Source organism: Harmonia axyridis, chromosome 3, assembly GCF_914767665.1.
Source record: "Harmonia axyridis chromosome 3, icHarAxyr1.1, whole genome shotgun sequence".
NCBI classification, from domain to species: Eukaryota; Metazoa; Arthropoda; class Insecta; order Coleoptera; family Coccinellidae; genus Harmonia; species Harmonia axyridis.
Window position 1 is genome coordinate 38,002,948 of NC_059503.1, and position 13,637 is coordinate 38,016,584.

The 13,637-nt window shown below is 33.9% G+C and overlaps 2 protein-coding genes across 2 annotated transcripts in view; both read left to right on the forward strand.

Moving 5' to 3' along the window:
• Positions 1-9,746, forward strand: part of LOC123674517 (putative fatty acyl-CoA reductase CG8306) — a 40,367-nt gene extending 30,621 nt beyond the window's left edge. The window contains exons 2-7 of the mRNA XM_045609408.1: positions 7,032-7,270; positions 7,390-7,662; positions 7,716-7,914; positions 8,167-8,599; positions 9,085-9,342; positions 9,425-9,746. Of these exons, the coding sequence (XP_045465364.1) occupies positions 7,034-7,270; positions 7,390-7,662; positions 7,716-7,914; positions 8,167-8,599; positions 9,085-9,342; positions 9,425-9,563 (1,539 nt within the window). The 5' untranslated portion in view covers positions 7,032-7,033 and the 3' untranslated portion in view covers positions 9,564-9,746. The remainder of the gene's footprint in view (positions 1-7,031; positions 7,271-7,389; positions 7,663-7,715; positions 7,915-8,166; positions 8,600-9,084; positions 9,343-9,424) is intronic.
• Positions 9,747-11,470: 1,724 nt separating this feature from the next.
• Positions 11,471-12,525, forward strand: LOC123675296. Its single transcript, XM_045610643.1, has 2 exons — positions 11,471-12,329; positions 12,401-12,525. Exons 1-2 carry the CDS (start codon positions 11,471-11,473, stop codon positions 12,523-12,525), a joined length of 984 nt encoding a protein of 327 aa, XP_045466599.1.
• Positions 12,526-13,637: the final 1,112 nt, after the last annotated feature.

Here is a 13,637-nt window from a genome sequence, read left to right on the forward strand (position 1 = left end):
TTACAAGATTTTTTTTTCAATAACACTAATAAACAAATCATGTTGGAATATACAATGGCACATTACAATTGAATAAATAATTACATGAATATCTGAATAACAATACAATGCAAAAAAGGGATTTTTTAAAAACGAATAGTGAGAGAAACATTGAAATCAATCCAGCTCAGCATACAGGTACTTGATGATTTTACATTAAAAAGGGGAAACCAATTACTTACAGTCTATTTGCGGTTTTTTTGTCAGAATCATGAAATATATGAAACAAATATCACTTTTTGACACAATCAAATTACAATCTAAAACGAACGAAATGGTAAAACGGGAACAGACCACTCTGATAATACATATGTTATAAGTAAATAATGAATAATGTTTATATCTACATAAATGACATTGACATTCAATTTGAATAATTAGTTCAAGTTATTTTTCCTTTTATTTTGTTGATTAGATAGTAATAGGCCGTATTTAAACCTTCAATGTCTGTTCTCCTGTTAATGGATTTTTCATCTTGTTTTATTGAGATCATTTCATGTAGTAAGCGTTTCTTTAAAATTCTTTGGTGTCCCAATATTTTTATTGAATCGATGTTAAAATCAAAAGAATGGAGTGTATTTGACACATGTTCAGCTAGAGCGGTGTTGTTCTCCCTTTTCTTTTTCAGAGGGTTGAGTATGTTGAGGGAATCTCTCTTATGTTCAGAGATTCTGTCTTTAAGATACCGACCTGTTTGTCCTATATATGTAGACTGACAATCCCTGCAACAAATCTTGTAGATAACATTACTCAACAATTCTTTTTGAGTTGTACTCTTTAACCTTGAGAAAAGCTTTCTGTTGGTGTTATCAGATCGAAAAGCTATGTCGACACCAAGCGAAGAAATAGTTCTTCTGATCTGCTCAGATAAACCCTCAACGTAAGTCAAGGCGTAAAATTTTTTGTTTTCTATTATTTGAATCGGTTCCTGATTTCTTTTGTGAATAATTTCTTCTATTATCTTGGTGGGATAGTCATTTTTCTGCAAAATAGATTTTATTTGGTTCAAGTTAACTTGATGAAATTCTGGAGATGACAGTTTCAGAGCTCTATTTTTCAAATTGTTGACAATATTAATTTTTTGTGTGATGGTGTGTTTTGAATTGAAATTTAAAACTCTGCCTGAAAAAGTAGGTTTTCGATACCAATTATATTTTATTTCATTACTGCGTCTTATCAGCAAAACGTCCAGAAAAGGTAAGGTGCCCTCCTGTGATTCGATTTCAATGGTGAATTTTAATCGTGAATGTACGCTGTTAAACACAGTGATGGTCTCATCTGCCTCATCAGCTGGTATCGACGTGCAGATATCATCCACGTATCTCTTAAAAATAGGTGTGCTGAAGGAAAGTCGGTCTAGAGCGATCCTTTGAACTTCCACCATAACAATGTCAGCCACCACAGGAGCAAGACAGTTCCCCATTCCAAGTCCAAAAATCTGCTTATAATATTTGTTGTTAAAAATAAAGAAACTGCTTTCAACACAAAAATTGAAAAGTTGTAAGAATTCTTGCATTGATAGGGTTGTATGTGGCTCGATTTGATTCCACTTTTTTTCTATTAATGTAATGGCAAGATCAATAGGTATATTTGTGTATAAAGATGTTACATCAAGAGAAACCAGAATATAATTATCTGGGAGGATTACATTCTTTATATCATCTATGAACTCGAAAGAGTTCCTAACATATCTTTCATCTTTGTCGAAGGCATAGGACAATAGATTTGATAAGAATTTGGTAAGATTGTAGAGGGGACTCCCAATATAAGCAACAATAGGTCTTAAAGGATAATTTACTTTATGCATCTTTGGTGAAAAGTATGCTTTTGGACATAAACCATTACTACATCTTAAGAACTTATAAGTGGTTTCATCTATTTTTCCTGCTTTGTATAAAGAGTATATTATCTTATTAAGTTTTGCTTGAACTTTTTTGGTAGGATCTTCAGCTAATTCACAATATGTTGAGGTATCATCCAAAATATTCATCGCTTTTGAAATAAAATCCTGTCTCAACATAGCTACCGTTGTTTTGCTTTTGTCGGCTTTTGTGATGATTATGCCTTCATTAGTTCTAAGAAAATGTTTTGTTTCGTTGTACCATTTTATAATTGACCTGTCGTAGTTTCCTCTATTATGTGTTTTTGAGTTTACAAAATTTGTTATCAGATTTATAAGGGAATTTCGAATTAAATTTGTGTTGTTTTCATCTTCAGACTTAGACAAGATATACTCAACATCTAGAATTAATTCTTTCAAAGGAAAATTATTGCTTTTATATGGTAGGTTGAATTTATCTCCCAGACTCAACAAATACTGCGCATTGGCTGGGAAATTAATGCCAGTCAAATTAACAAACCATTTTTCTTCACATTCACTCACATCTAGTACGTTCAATTACGTACAATGTGAATTAGCTGAAGATCCTACCAAAAAAGTTCAAGCAAAACTTAATAAGATAATATACTCTTTATACAAAGCAGGAAAAATAGATGAAACCACTTATAAGTTCTTAAGATGTAGTAATGGTTTATGTCCAAAAGCATACTTTTCACCAAAGATGCATAAAGTAAATTATCCTTTAAGACCTATTGTTGCTTATATTGGGAGTCCCCTCTACAATCTTACCAAATTCTTATCAAATCTATTGTCCTATGCCTTCGACAAAGATGAAAGATATGTTAGGAACTCTTTCGAGTTCATAGATGATATAAAGAATGTAATCCTCCCAGATAATTATATTCTGGTTTCTCTTGATGTAACATCTTTATACACAAATATACCTATTGATCTTGCCATTACATTAATAGAAAAAAAGTGGAATCAAATCGAGCCACATACAACCCTATCAATGCAAGAATTCTTACAACTTTTCAATTTTTGTGTTGAAAGCAGTTTCTTTATTTTTAACAACAAATATTATAAGCAGATTTTTGGACTTGGAATGGGGAACTGTCTTGCTCCTGTGGTGGCTGACATTGTTATGGTGGAAGTTCAAAGGATCGCTCTAGACCGACTTTCCTTCAGCACACCTATTTTTAAGAGATACGTGGATGATATCTGCAAGTCGATACCAGCTGATGAGGCAGATGAGACCATCACTGTGTTTAACAGCGTACATTCATGATTAAAATTCACCATTAAATCGAATCACAGGAGGGCACCTTACCTTTTCTGGACGTTTTGCTGATAAGACGCAGTAATGAAATAAAATATAATTGGTATCGAAAACCTACTTTTTCAGGCAGAGTTTTAAATTTCAATTCAAAACACACCATCACACAAAAAATTAATATTGTCAACAATTTGAAAAATAGAGCTCTGAAACTGTCATCTCCAGAATTTCATCAAGTTAACTTGAACCAAATAAAATCTATTTTGCAGAAAAATGACTATCCCACCAAGATAATAGAAGAAATTATTCACAAAAGAAATCAGGAACCGATTCAAATAATAGAAAACAAAAAATTTTACGCCTTGACTTACGTTGAGGGTTTATCTGAGCAGATCAGAAGAACTATTTCTTCGCTTGGTGTCGACATAGCTTTTCGATCTGATAACACCAACAGAAAGCTTTTCTCAAGGTTAAAGAGTACAACTCAAAAAGAATTGTTGAGTAATGTTATCTACAAGATTTGTTGCAGGGATTGTCAGTCTACATATATAGGACAAACAGGTCGGTATCTTAAAGACAGAATCTCTGAACATAAGAGAGATTCCCTCAACATACTCAACCCTCTGAAAAAGAAAAGGGAGAACAACACCGCTCTAGCTGAACATGTGTCAAATACACTCCATTCTTTTGATTTTAACATCGATTCAATAAAAATATTGGGACACCAAAGAATTTTAAAGAAACGCTTACTACATGAAATGATCTCAATAAAACAAGATGAAAAATCCATTAACAGGAGAACAGACATTGAAGGTTTAAATACGGCCTATTACTATCTAATCAACAAAATAAAAGGAAAAATAACTTGAACTAATTATTCAAATTGAATGTCAATGTCATTTATGTAGATATAATAGTATATTCTAAAACAAGTTGCAGAATGGGCTCCTATTACAACACGAATGCGAAATTCGAAAACGAACGACGAAGGAGCGAGTTTTCGAACGCATGAGTGTTGGAATAGCCTTCTGTAACGAGTATTAGACGATATTTTCTCTATTTCAGTCAAGTTTTATGAAATATTGTCGAAATTCAATGAAAAATTCAGATAATACATCCTAGTGACATTTGTATTGTATCTTGGCAGTTGGTGTGACTGTTACAAAAATTGACAGATTATGGAATATGAATTTGAATCGTATGTTTCGAATTTTGGAATAATTTACAATTACGCATTAAATTCGTTAATTATGTCTGACGAAATCGATTTATCACCACAGGAATTAAGAGAAATTGCGAATAATGTTGCAGATCATTTCACTATATCCAAATTATATCATTTTGACAATTATTGACGTTTGTCAAATTTTGATAGGATTGAAAGTCAGTATAGACAACCACAAACCGAAAAATATAACTGAAAACGATGCTGTAATGAGTTCATTACAGCACTGTTTTTAGAACTGTAATGAACTCATTACGATACTGAAATAGAGAAACATTATTCATTATTTACTTATAACATATGTATTATCAGAGTGGTCTGTTCACGTTTTACCATTTCGTTCGTTTTAGATTGTAATTTGATTGTGTCAAAAAGTGATATTTGTTTCATATATTTCATGATTCTGACAAAAAAACCGCAAATAGACTGTAAGTAATTGGTTTCCCCTTTTAATGTAAAATCATCAAGTACCTGTATGCTGAGCTGGATTGATTTCAATGTTTCTCTCACTATTCGTTTTTAAAAAATCCCTTTTTTGCATTGTATTGTTATTCAGATATTCATGTAATTATTTATTCAATTGTAATGTGCCATTGTATATTCCAACATGATTTGTTTATTAGTGTTATTAAAAAAAAATCTTGTAATTTATTATAGAGCCCTGAAGAAGATTTTAGAATAAAGTCGAAACATGTCGGCAATGGTCTGAGAGGTGGTTTTTGTTCCAACAACCTGACCTTCAACCCTGTCAAGAAAATAGTTCATCATTAAAAAAGGTCTCATACCAATTACTCATTCTCAAAAAGAAAATTGGCGGAATATCATAACTAAACTTTCAATCAATATCTTCAATTAATTAATCTTAAATATTGATGCTAGAATATTCATAGCTCCTCAGTTATAAAAGAAACTTGAGAGCCTGGCATAATTAGAACTCCCATAAGTTCGTTGGATCCCTTGTTGTTTGAAATATTGACGACTACCTTGATCAAGATGGGATGGCTGGTTGCTCATTATTGTTCGAGGTGCTTGCTATATTGGCTTGAATATCAAGCCAAGCCGTGAATCCCTAGCTGTTATGAAAATAATAAGAAATATGGAGATTACAGCCGAACCAACTGTTTGTCTGTGATCTCCATATTTTCAATGCCTGAGATTATCTTGTACATTGACATGAAGTGTTTTGATTGATGCACCTGATTTGTAGCATACATGGCGTATTCAAGATATTATCGATGTTATCAGTATACTTGTTGAAGATGTATCTATTGATATTGTACCTTCTCTTGATTAATTCCCAAGCAATAGGGTAGTTGGAGATGTTGGATAAGTTTCGCTACTTCACCCTTGGTCTGACTTTTCAAGCATTACATTCTTTCTTCGTGCTTCAGTTCATGGTTGTCGTGTTTGGGTACTGGTTAGTATAAATATGTCTCTGAATGAAATCCAAGTTTGGTAGTCCTCTTAGAACATTGGAAGTTTTATCGATATTGTTTTACTTTGGGACAATCTCCAATGGCGTAGTGATGATTACGTTTTCTATAATCCCATCGTATCTTGACTTGAATTCTTGGTAGACTTCACTCTTCTTATACTGTTATAGTATTTGTTCGAGAAGTGATTCTTCACGTCAGATTTTTTTTTAAATTTGATTCTAGGAATTAGGGATGTTGCTTAGTCTGGATATTCTCTCCTGCTCTCTGCATTTCTTCTTGATTGAATAAGTTCAATTATATTTGAAGTTTTCTGATGGCTGGGTGTTCTTCCTTAAGGATTGTGTTTTTTTTATGTTCAATGATGTTAGTCTTGATTTCTCGATAGCACCTGGAATTACCTGGAATTGTTCATTTATGATTACAAAATGAGAAATATCGAACTATTTATTCTTTTTCTTACAGTTTGAGATCAGTATTCCCATTTTTATGTACTGACCTCAGAATTTACCTCACATTTCCAGTATTAAAAGCATAAAGTATTCTTTTTCTAAATTCTCTCAGATTAGTTTTCCAAAAAAAAACCATATATAAATCAGTGATATTGTGAGGGATATCACTAATCTAGAAGCTCAAAAAGTGGATTTCGATTATGCTGAAAAAGTTTGAATCTATTTCAATTAAATCATCATTGGATTGAACTCAAGTAACTTCCTGGTAGAAGTGAGATGGGAGGAAGTTGCAAAAAATATTTTTTGCAACGGAAAAATAATTAACAGCACCGTGTTTGAGGTGAAAGTGGGTTTTCTAACAGAGTCTCTGAGCCTCTGAGAGGTCTCAGATAACTAGAGTGTCAGGATAAAAATCCAGAATCCATGAGCCTATTGCTCAAAACTTTTTTGGGATTCATAATATCTAATTAAAATCAAGTAGAAACAAAATATCTTGAATTTTATTAACCTATAATCTGAAGTATAAATTTAGAAAGTGAAACTTAAGGTCCTTGTTGAAATAGTCATTCCTGAAAGACTTGAAAAGAAATATGAAATTCAGAGAGAATTCGGTTTGTATTATACCGAATGAAATATTTTAACCGTACCTATAGCTCTTTCTCAGAAGCGCAAGGTCACATGTCTTTTTTAAGTGCATCGTCAATTGTTGCACGGATTTATTTGAAAAGTTCCATGATAGTTGAAATTAATATTTCGTTTCTTCCAGACATGTCGTCCGAAAAGGGATTGCCCAATTTCTACGAAAATAAGAACATTTTTATAACTGGGGGAAGTGGATTTTTGGGTGTTTGTCTGCTAGAAAAAATTTTACGAACCATCCCAAACCATGGCGACATTTACCTATTGATGAGACCAAAAAGAGGTAAACAGATTCAAGAGAGGTTGGAAACTATCAAGACTAACAGTGTATTTGAGGAGTTGTTAAAGGAGAAGAGCGTGGAAGAGGTTAGAATTCATTTGCATACTGTCAAAACTTTTCGTTTCTGAAGATTTGTGTTTGCCATAATATTATTCAAATATATGCTATTGAAGAATCTTTGAAAATTATTCTGATCAATTTCCAGGTATTTCGAAAAGTGAAAGTGATCGCTGGGGATGTTGGAGTAGAAAATTTGGGACTCTCAACCGAAGATAGGGCCTTCTTAATTAAGAATATAAATGTCATCTTTCATTCAGCAGCCACCTTGGATTTTGCAGAAAGTCTTAGAGAAACAGTCAATATCAATCTATTGGGAACGAGGAGGACAACCGAATTGGCTAAAGAATGTGACAAATTGGACGTTTTGGTGCATGTGAGCAGCGCCTATGCCAATTCCTTCAAACTAGAATTAAATGAGGTATGCATCGGATAATAGCATTGAAGTAAATAAGCATTCGGAGTTTTTTATAGGAATTATATCCTCTTTCTATGGACGCAGATGAACTTATAGCTACTGTTAAGAAATTATGTTTTGAAGAGTTAGAAAAACAAACACCTGAAATTTTAGGAGACCACCCAAACACTTACACATTCACTAAACATATGGCAGAACACGAGATAAACAAAGTAGCAGCTTCGATACCATGTGCTATTGTGCGACCTAGTATGAGTAAGTAGAATATGAGAAAATATATTAATATAGCATGAATTATCCTGCAATTTATATTTATCACTATTCAAGGGTGTGCCTTCCGACTGTGTTGTAACTAAGAGAAGGAGAAATTTAATTTGATTGAGCTTATTGTTTCTTATCAATTCGTCTTTGAATTGAACACAGATATCTCTAAATTTCGCTACTACAAGTGGCTAGTTATTACTAGAATGCATTTCTTCTTATTTTGATATCGAATTATTCTTCCAGTTATTGGTGCTTTGAAAGAGCCTGCACCTGGATGGACCATAAGCAAAAATGGACCCCAAGGTTTCATTATGGGTGCTGGAAAGGGGGTCATCAGAAGATTACCTGTTAGGAAAGAACTGACGTATGATTATATTCCTGTTGATATAGTGGTTAATACCCTACTTGCCGCTGGTTTTCATGCCGGTATCACCAAAACCAACACTGTTGAAATCTATCACGCTACCTCGAGTACCAGAAATCCGTTCTGTTGGGCCATGGTGGAAGATGAAATCAATGAGGCTCTCCATGAATATCCCCTTTTGTCTGCTGTTTGGTATCCGAACCTTAAGTTTGTTCCATTTATCTGGCTGTTCAGGATATCTGCTTTGTTTGTCCACTTCATTCCAGGCATTATATTCGATCAGATTTTGAGGTTGACTGGAGGAAAACCAATGTAAGTTAAGTTTTATGAACTTGATAAGATCATAGTTGAGAAAAATAAAATAATTCAATATTGTAAATTTCTTCTGAAAAATATAGAATTGATTAAGATGCCTAGAATTCCTGGTGTGTGCACTACTTTCATTTCCGCGTGCTTCATGTCAAATTTGATAGTTCATGCTGGGGACAAAATTTGCTTAGTGAAAATCACATATGCTCCCTCTATCTATGTTTATTACTCTGAGATATTTAGTTTACAATAAACGATGTATGCGCCATGTTAAACTCTAGTGATCTCTCAAAATCAAGTAGTCATAAATTTCCTGTTTTGTCCCAAAATTTTACAGGTATAAGTGAACACAACAGGATTTTTAGGCATCTTAGAATTGATAATTCAAAAAACCCACTTGAAGGTATTGTCTAAATTATTGTTAGCATGTTTCATTACATATCTATAAAAAGGACCATAGGTGGTGTTGAAATTTACATGTTTTTCAGTTTATTACGCCTTCACCTCAACGTCAACTCTTCTTTGGATCGGTTGAGCAAATTCATCTTCACAGAATGGCTATTCCACTCGAAGAAAACGGAAGAACTCCAAAAGTGGATGTCGTTGAAAGATCAAGAAGTTTATGATGTTACTTTAAATAGCCTTGTATGGACTGATATTTTCAAGATGATGATTATAGGAACTAGAATTTATCTAAATAAGGAACCTCTGAAGAATTTAGAGGCTGCCAGGAAGAAGAATCAAATGTATGTATTCATTAGATATTACACACATTCATTCAATCAATCAAACTTGTTGAAGGAAATCAAAACCCTCATTTTTTTTCAGGCTGAAGACCTTACATTATGGAGGACAGATTGTGGGTTACATTATTATCTGGATAGCGTTTTCATATATTTTCAATATTTCTCTTTTGCTTGGCGCTGCTATTATTCCATTGACATTCATTGGCCAAAGTTATATTTAGATGTTGTTAGGTATCATGAATCTCTTCAAGTTGTTTATATTCTAAGTTACTTTCATATAAAATTTATGGGTTGTTGTATCAGAAGAATATTTCAGTATGATTGTATAATCATAATCAATATGGATTGAATGTGGAAATATGACAATAAATATGAAGTGAAATTATTATAAAACATGAAACTGAGTTACCTACAAGCTGTAAATTATTAGATCCTAGCCTCCCTCATAGGATACATCGAATTTATATATGTTTTTAAGGATAAAAATAGAAATGTGAGAGTTTTCTGGAAGAATCTAGTCAGATACTGGGAGCAAGAGAATAAAATCAGAAAATAAGTCAGTTAATCCTTGAAGAATACTGCAAATTTCACACAAATGCTTTATATTCTTCATCTCAAAATACATCGTCACTTAAAAAAAAAATTATGAATAGTTTAATATAAAAAAAATTATAATATATCCAAAACTGTATGGGCTAGGACTTCACGTTGATAAAATATTATATTCAGTTGATATTACATATTATACTTAGTTACATACGGAGTGGGCCATTGAAAAAGCAGGGGCTCTGTAGGACGTCAGAACTGAACGCTTGTACACGTCAACTACATTTTCGAGGGGGAAATCGTCCACGAGGAAATACATTTCATCCGTCGGAGACCACCACCCTTAAACTTTCAAAAAGCAAGTGAATTTGAAAGGTATTTTCCTTCTCAATCACATATAACAAAAATAAATCCAATTCGGTCAGCAACAATAGGAAGGAATATCGACAAATTTAACATCAAAAACCATCGCATTATGAAATATACTCATAAATATCGAGATGTCGAGTAATACCCTCATAGTGCTGTTTATGAGTTATTGCCGCTATAAAAACACATGCACTCATCAGACTTGTCAGCGTTCGCTTTGATAAGCGTTGCCGAATTTTATTGCCGCTTGGGGCGGCTTCTAGATTATTTTTGTTTTCAATTCTCCGAACAGAATGTTTCCTCAGAATGGAATGCAAAATATATGAAAAAAGATTCCATTTCATAATTTCCAACCTATCTTTAATATAAAAAGTTTTATTATGTCATAGCACATTCCATTATAGTCTAAGAGCTAGCAACGTTTTCGAGAGAGAATTTCAGGTAGGCCAGTTTTTAGATATGCTATCTCTCTCACTCCCCCGGACATCATACGGGCTATCTGGCTGGCGGTAGTGGTTGCGTTCATCAGTGCGCATCCTACCTGTACAGGTAAAATATCGATTTTTCAAATCATTTTAAGAAGTTTTTTTTTTGTTTTATTATTTTTATTGAATTTTTCGCAACATGAATATATTATTGCCAGATATTTTTATCGTTGTTTAAATTGTGCCAGACGCTAATTTTGAATTGAAAAAAAAATTTTTTTCAAAATATTTCAGTATGGCTGAAATTTTTATATGATGTTATTTAAGTATCTAAAAACCTAAAATTAATTTGCCAAACAATAATTCGATTGTTAAACCTTCAGCCAGACCGATCTAAAAGTGAAAAGTGATTGGGCATCTTGGAAGAGTACAGACAATCACGTGTTAGTTGCGCAAGCGAGATAGACGACAGCAGCTGTTTGTAATCAAGATGGCGTCAGTTTAGTCACATTGGTGTATTCGTTGCTGTTATTTATTTTAATGTTTTTAACAAAATTGCGTTACAATGGCTAGCGAAAAATTAAAATGTGTTTTTTGTAAAGACAGAAATGGAAAAATAATATCTTTTGTTGAAGATAAATTCACGTTCACGTCGGGATGAAATAATCAGCCAAGTTACAATCGGGCCCAATCAAATTCGTCCACATAATTTTATAGCTGAACTTAAAAATATATATTTTAAAGAAGCCCTTGTTAATTTTTTTATTGACCATTGGGCTGGTGATGAAATGGCTCCTATCATTGGAGATAAAATAATTTATGTGAACTTCAACAAGTGCTATTCATACCGGGTTGAAAGTAATAAAGTTATTAAAACTGTTGAAGATTCACTGTCTTGCGAAGAACACGAAGAAGCAGATTCTCGAATAATATATCACATTTGCCAAATAAATGTCGATGGTGAAGTTGTGATACGCTGCTCAGACACAGATATTTTAATAATACTTCTTGGTAACATGCATCATTTGAATGCATCACTAAAAATCTGGGTAAATTTGGGCGTAGGGAATCATGAGCGATTTATAAGCGTCAATCAAGTGCACGAAATTCTAGGGAATTCTTTATCGAAAGCTCTACCGTGCTTTCATGCACTCACAGGATGCGACTACACACCAGCTTTTTTCCGGAAAGGTAAACTTCGACCTTTTAAACTGTTAGAGCAGTCAGAAGAGTATCAATTAGCCTGTCAAAATATTATAACAGATGATGAAGAATTGCTGGATGAGACATTTAGGATCTTAGAAAAGTTTATTTGTCACATTTACGGAGCTCGTGATTCTTGGAACGTCAATGAAGTTCGGTTTCATCTGTTTTCAAACACTTATCGGTCTAAAAAATCAGATGATAATTTTGAAAAAAAATTTCGTAATTTTGATCCATCAAGCCTACCACCATGCAAAGCTGAATTGTATCAGCATTTACTACGAATTCGTTACGTTACAAAGTTTTGGAGAAATGCTCATTTACAACACCCAACATCTCTATCACCTCAAGCTTCTGGCTGGACCATAAATGACGATAAATATGATTTTATCTGGTTTGTTGGAGAGCAGTTACCATCATTAGTTGCCGACATTATCATTAAAGGTAAAAATTGAAAATAAAATACTAATAAATTTCTTTGCCGAAAGATTATAAAATTTTTCATTCTTTTACAGATAATAGCTTATTACAAGACGATGATAATCCAAAAGACGGCGATGGCAATGAAAATGACAGTAGTGATGAAGATGATGATAATTATCAAGATGCCTCCGTTTTTTGTGGCACAATTATGGATTAAAAAATATAATTTTTGTTTACTTTCATCCTTGAGATAGATTATTACCTTAATTTTGCACAAAAATAAATAATTATTTTAATGCTATCTTACGCCATCCTAGAGGTATTTGGTTGTCAATCGGGGGTTTTTGACCTGGCAATGACAGCAGTGTCATCAGCGTATATGGCTAGAGAAGTTCAGTCGGACTTGGAGATATCGGCTATGTATGCTAAATATAGAAGCGGAGACAAAACACTACCTTGGGGGACTTCGGCTTCGAGATCTTTCGGGTCAGAGAGATTTTTGGAGATTTTAGTTCTGATGGAGCGATTTTGAAGAAAAGAATGGATGATTTGACACATCGGAAAGAGCATGGAGTTTGAAGACGAGACCCTCGTGCCATATGGTGTCGAAAACCTTATAAATATCGAGAACAATGGCTCGATGCACATTCCACGACTCTGAAAAGCGGGCTTGTGGTGGAATGTTTGGAATGAAATTCAAACTGTCTATCTGGTATGTTATTCTTCAGCTTGATGATGCCGGCGACTCTCGCGATTGATGACAGGAGGCTGATCAATCTGTGGTATTGGAGAAATTTCTTGTCCTTTCCTGGCTTTGGGATGAAAATCCCGGTGGCTCTCTTCCATCTATCTGGAAAATATCTTAATTTCAGTATATGATTACACATACCTGTAAGAGCTTCGACGGAGTTGTCTGGTAACCGTTTCAAATCATGTCGGGGGGCTTTCTTCTTTTCAGTTGCGAAATGACATCACGAACTCCGTGGTGGCTGGTCTATGATGTCCTTTGGGTCGGGCGTTTCCGTGAGGTCATCTTCACGTGTTTTTCCACATTATCCATGTGGTCTAGGTCTGCATCGGTCATGTTCGCTCTGCATTGTAGTTGCAGGCTGTCTGCGAATGCTTCTGCTTTGTCTTCATCTGTATACACTATTCTGCCAGTTGGTCCGTGGATTGGTAGTAGGGGCTTGTATTCTGATTTCATAACTTTTGTCATGTTCCAAATAGAATTGTTCTTGGTTGTCAGAGATTGTAGCTCTTGGTGCCATTGGCTTTCTCAACGCCGTTCTAACTTCCCATTGGAGTTGATTCACAGCTTTTTTATTGACA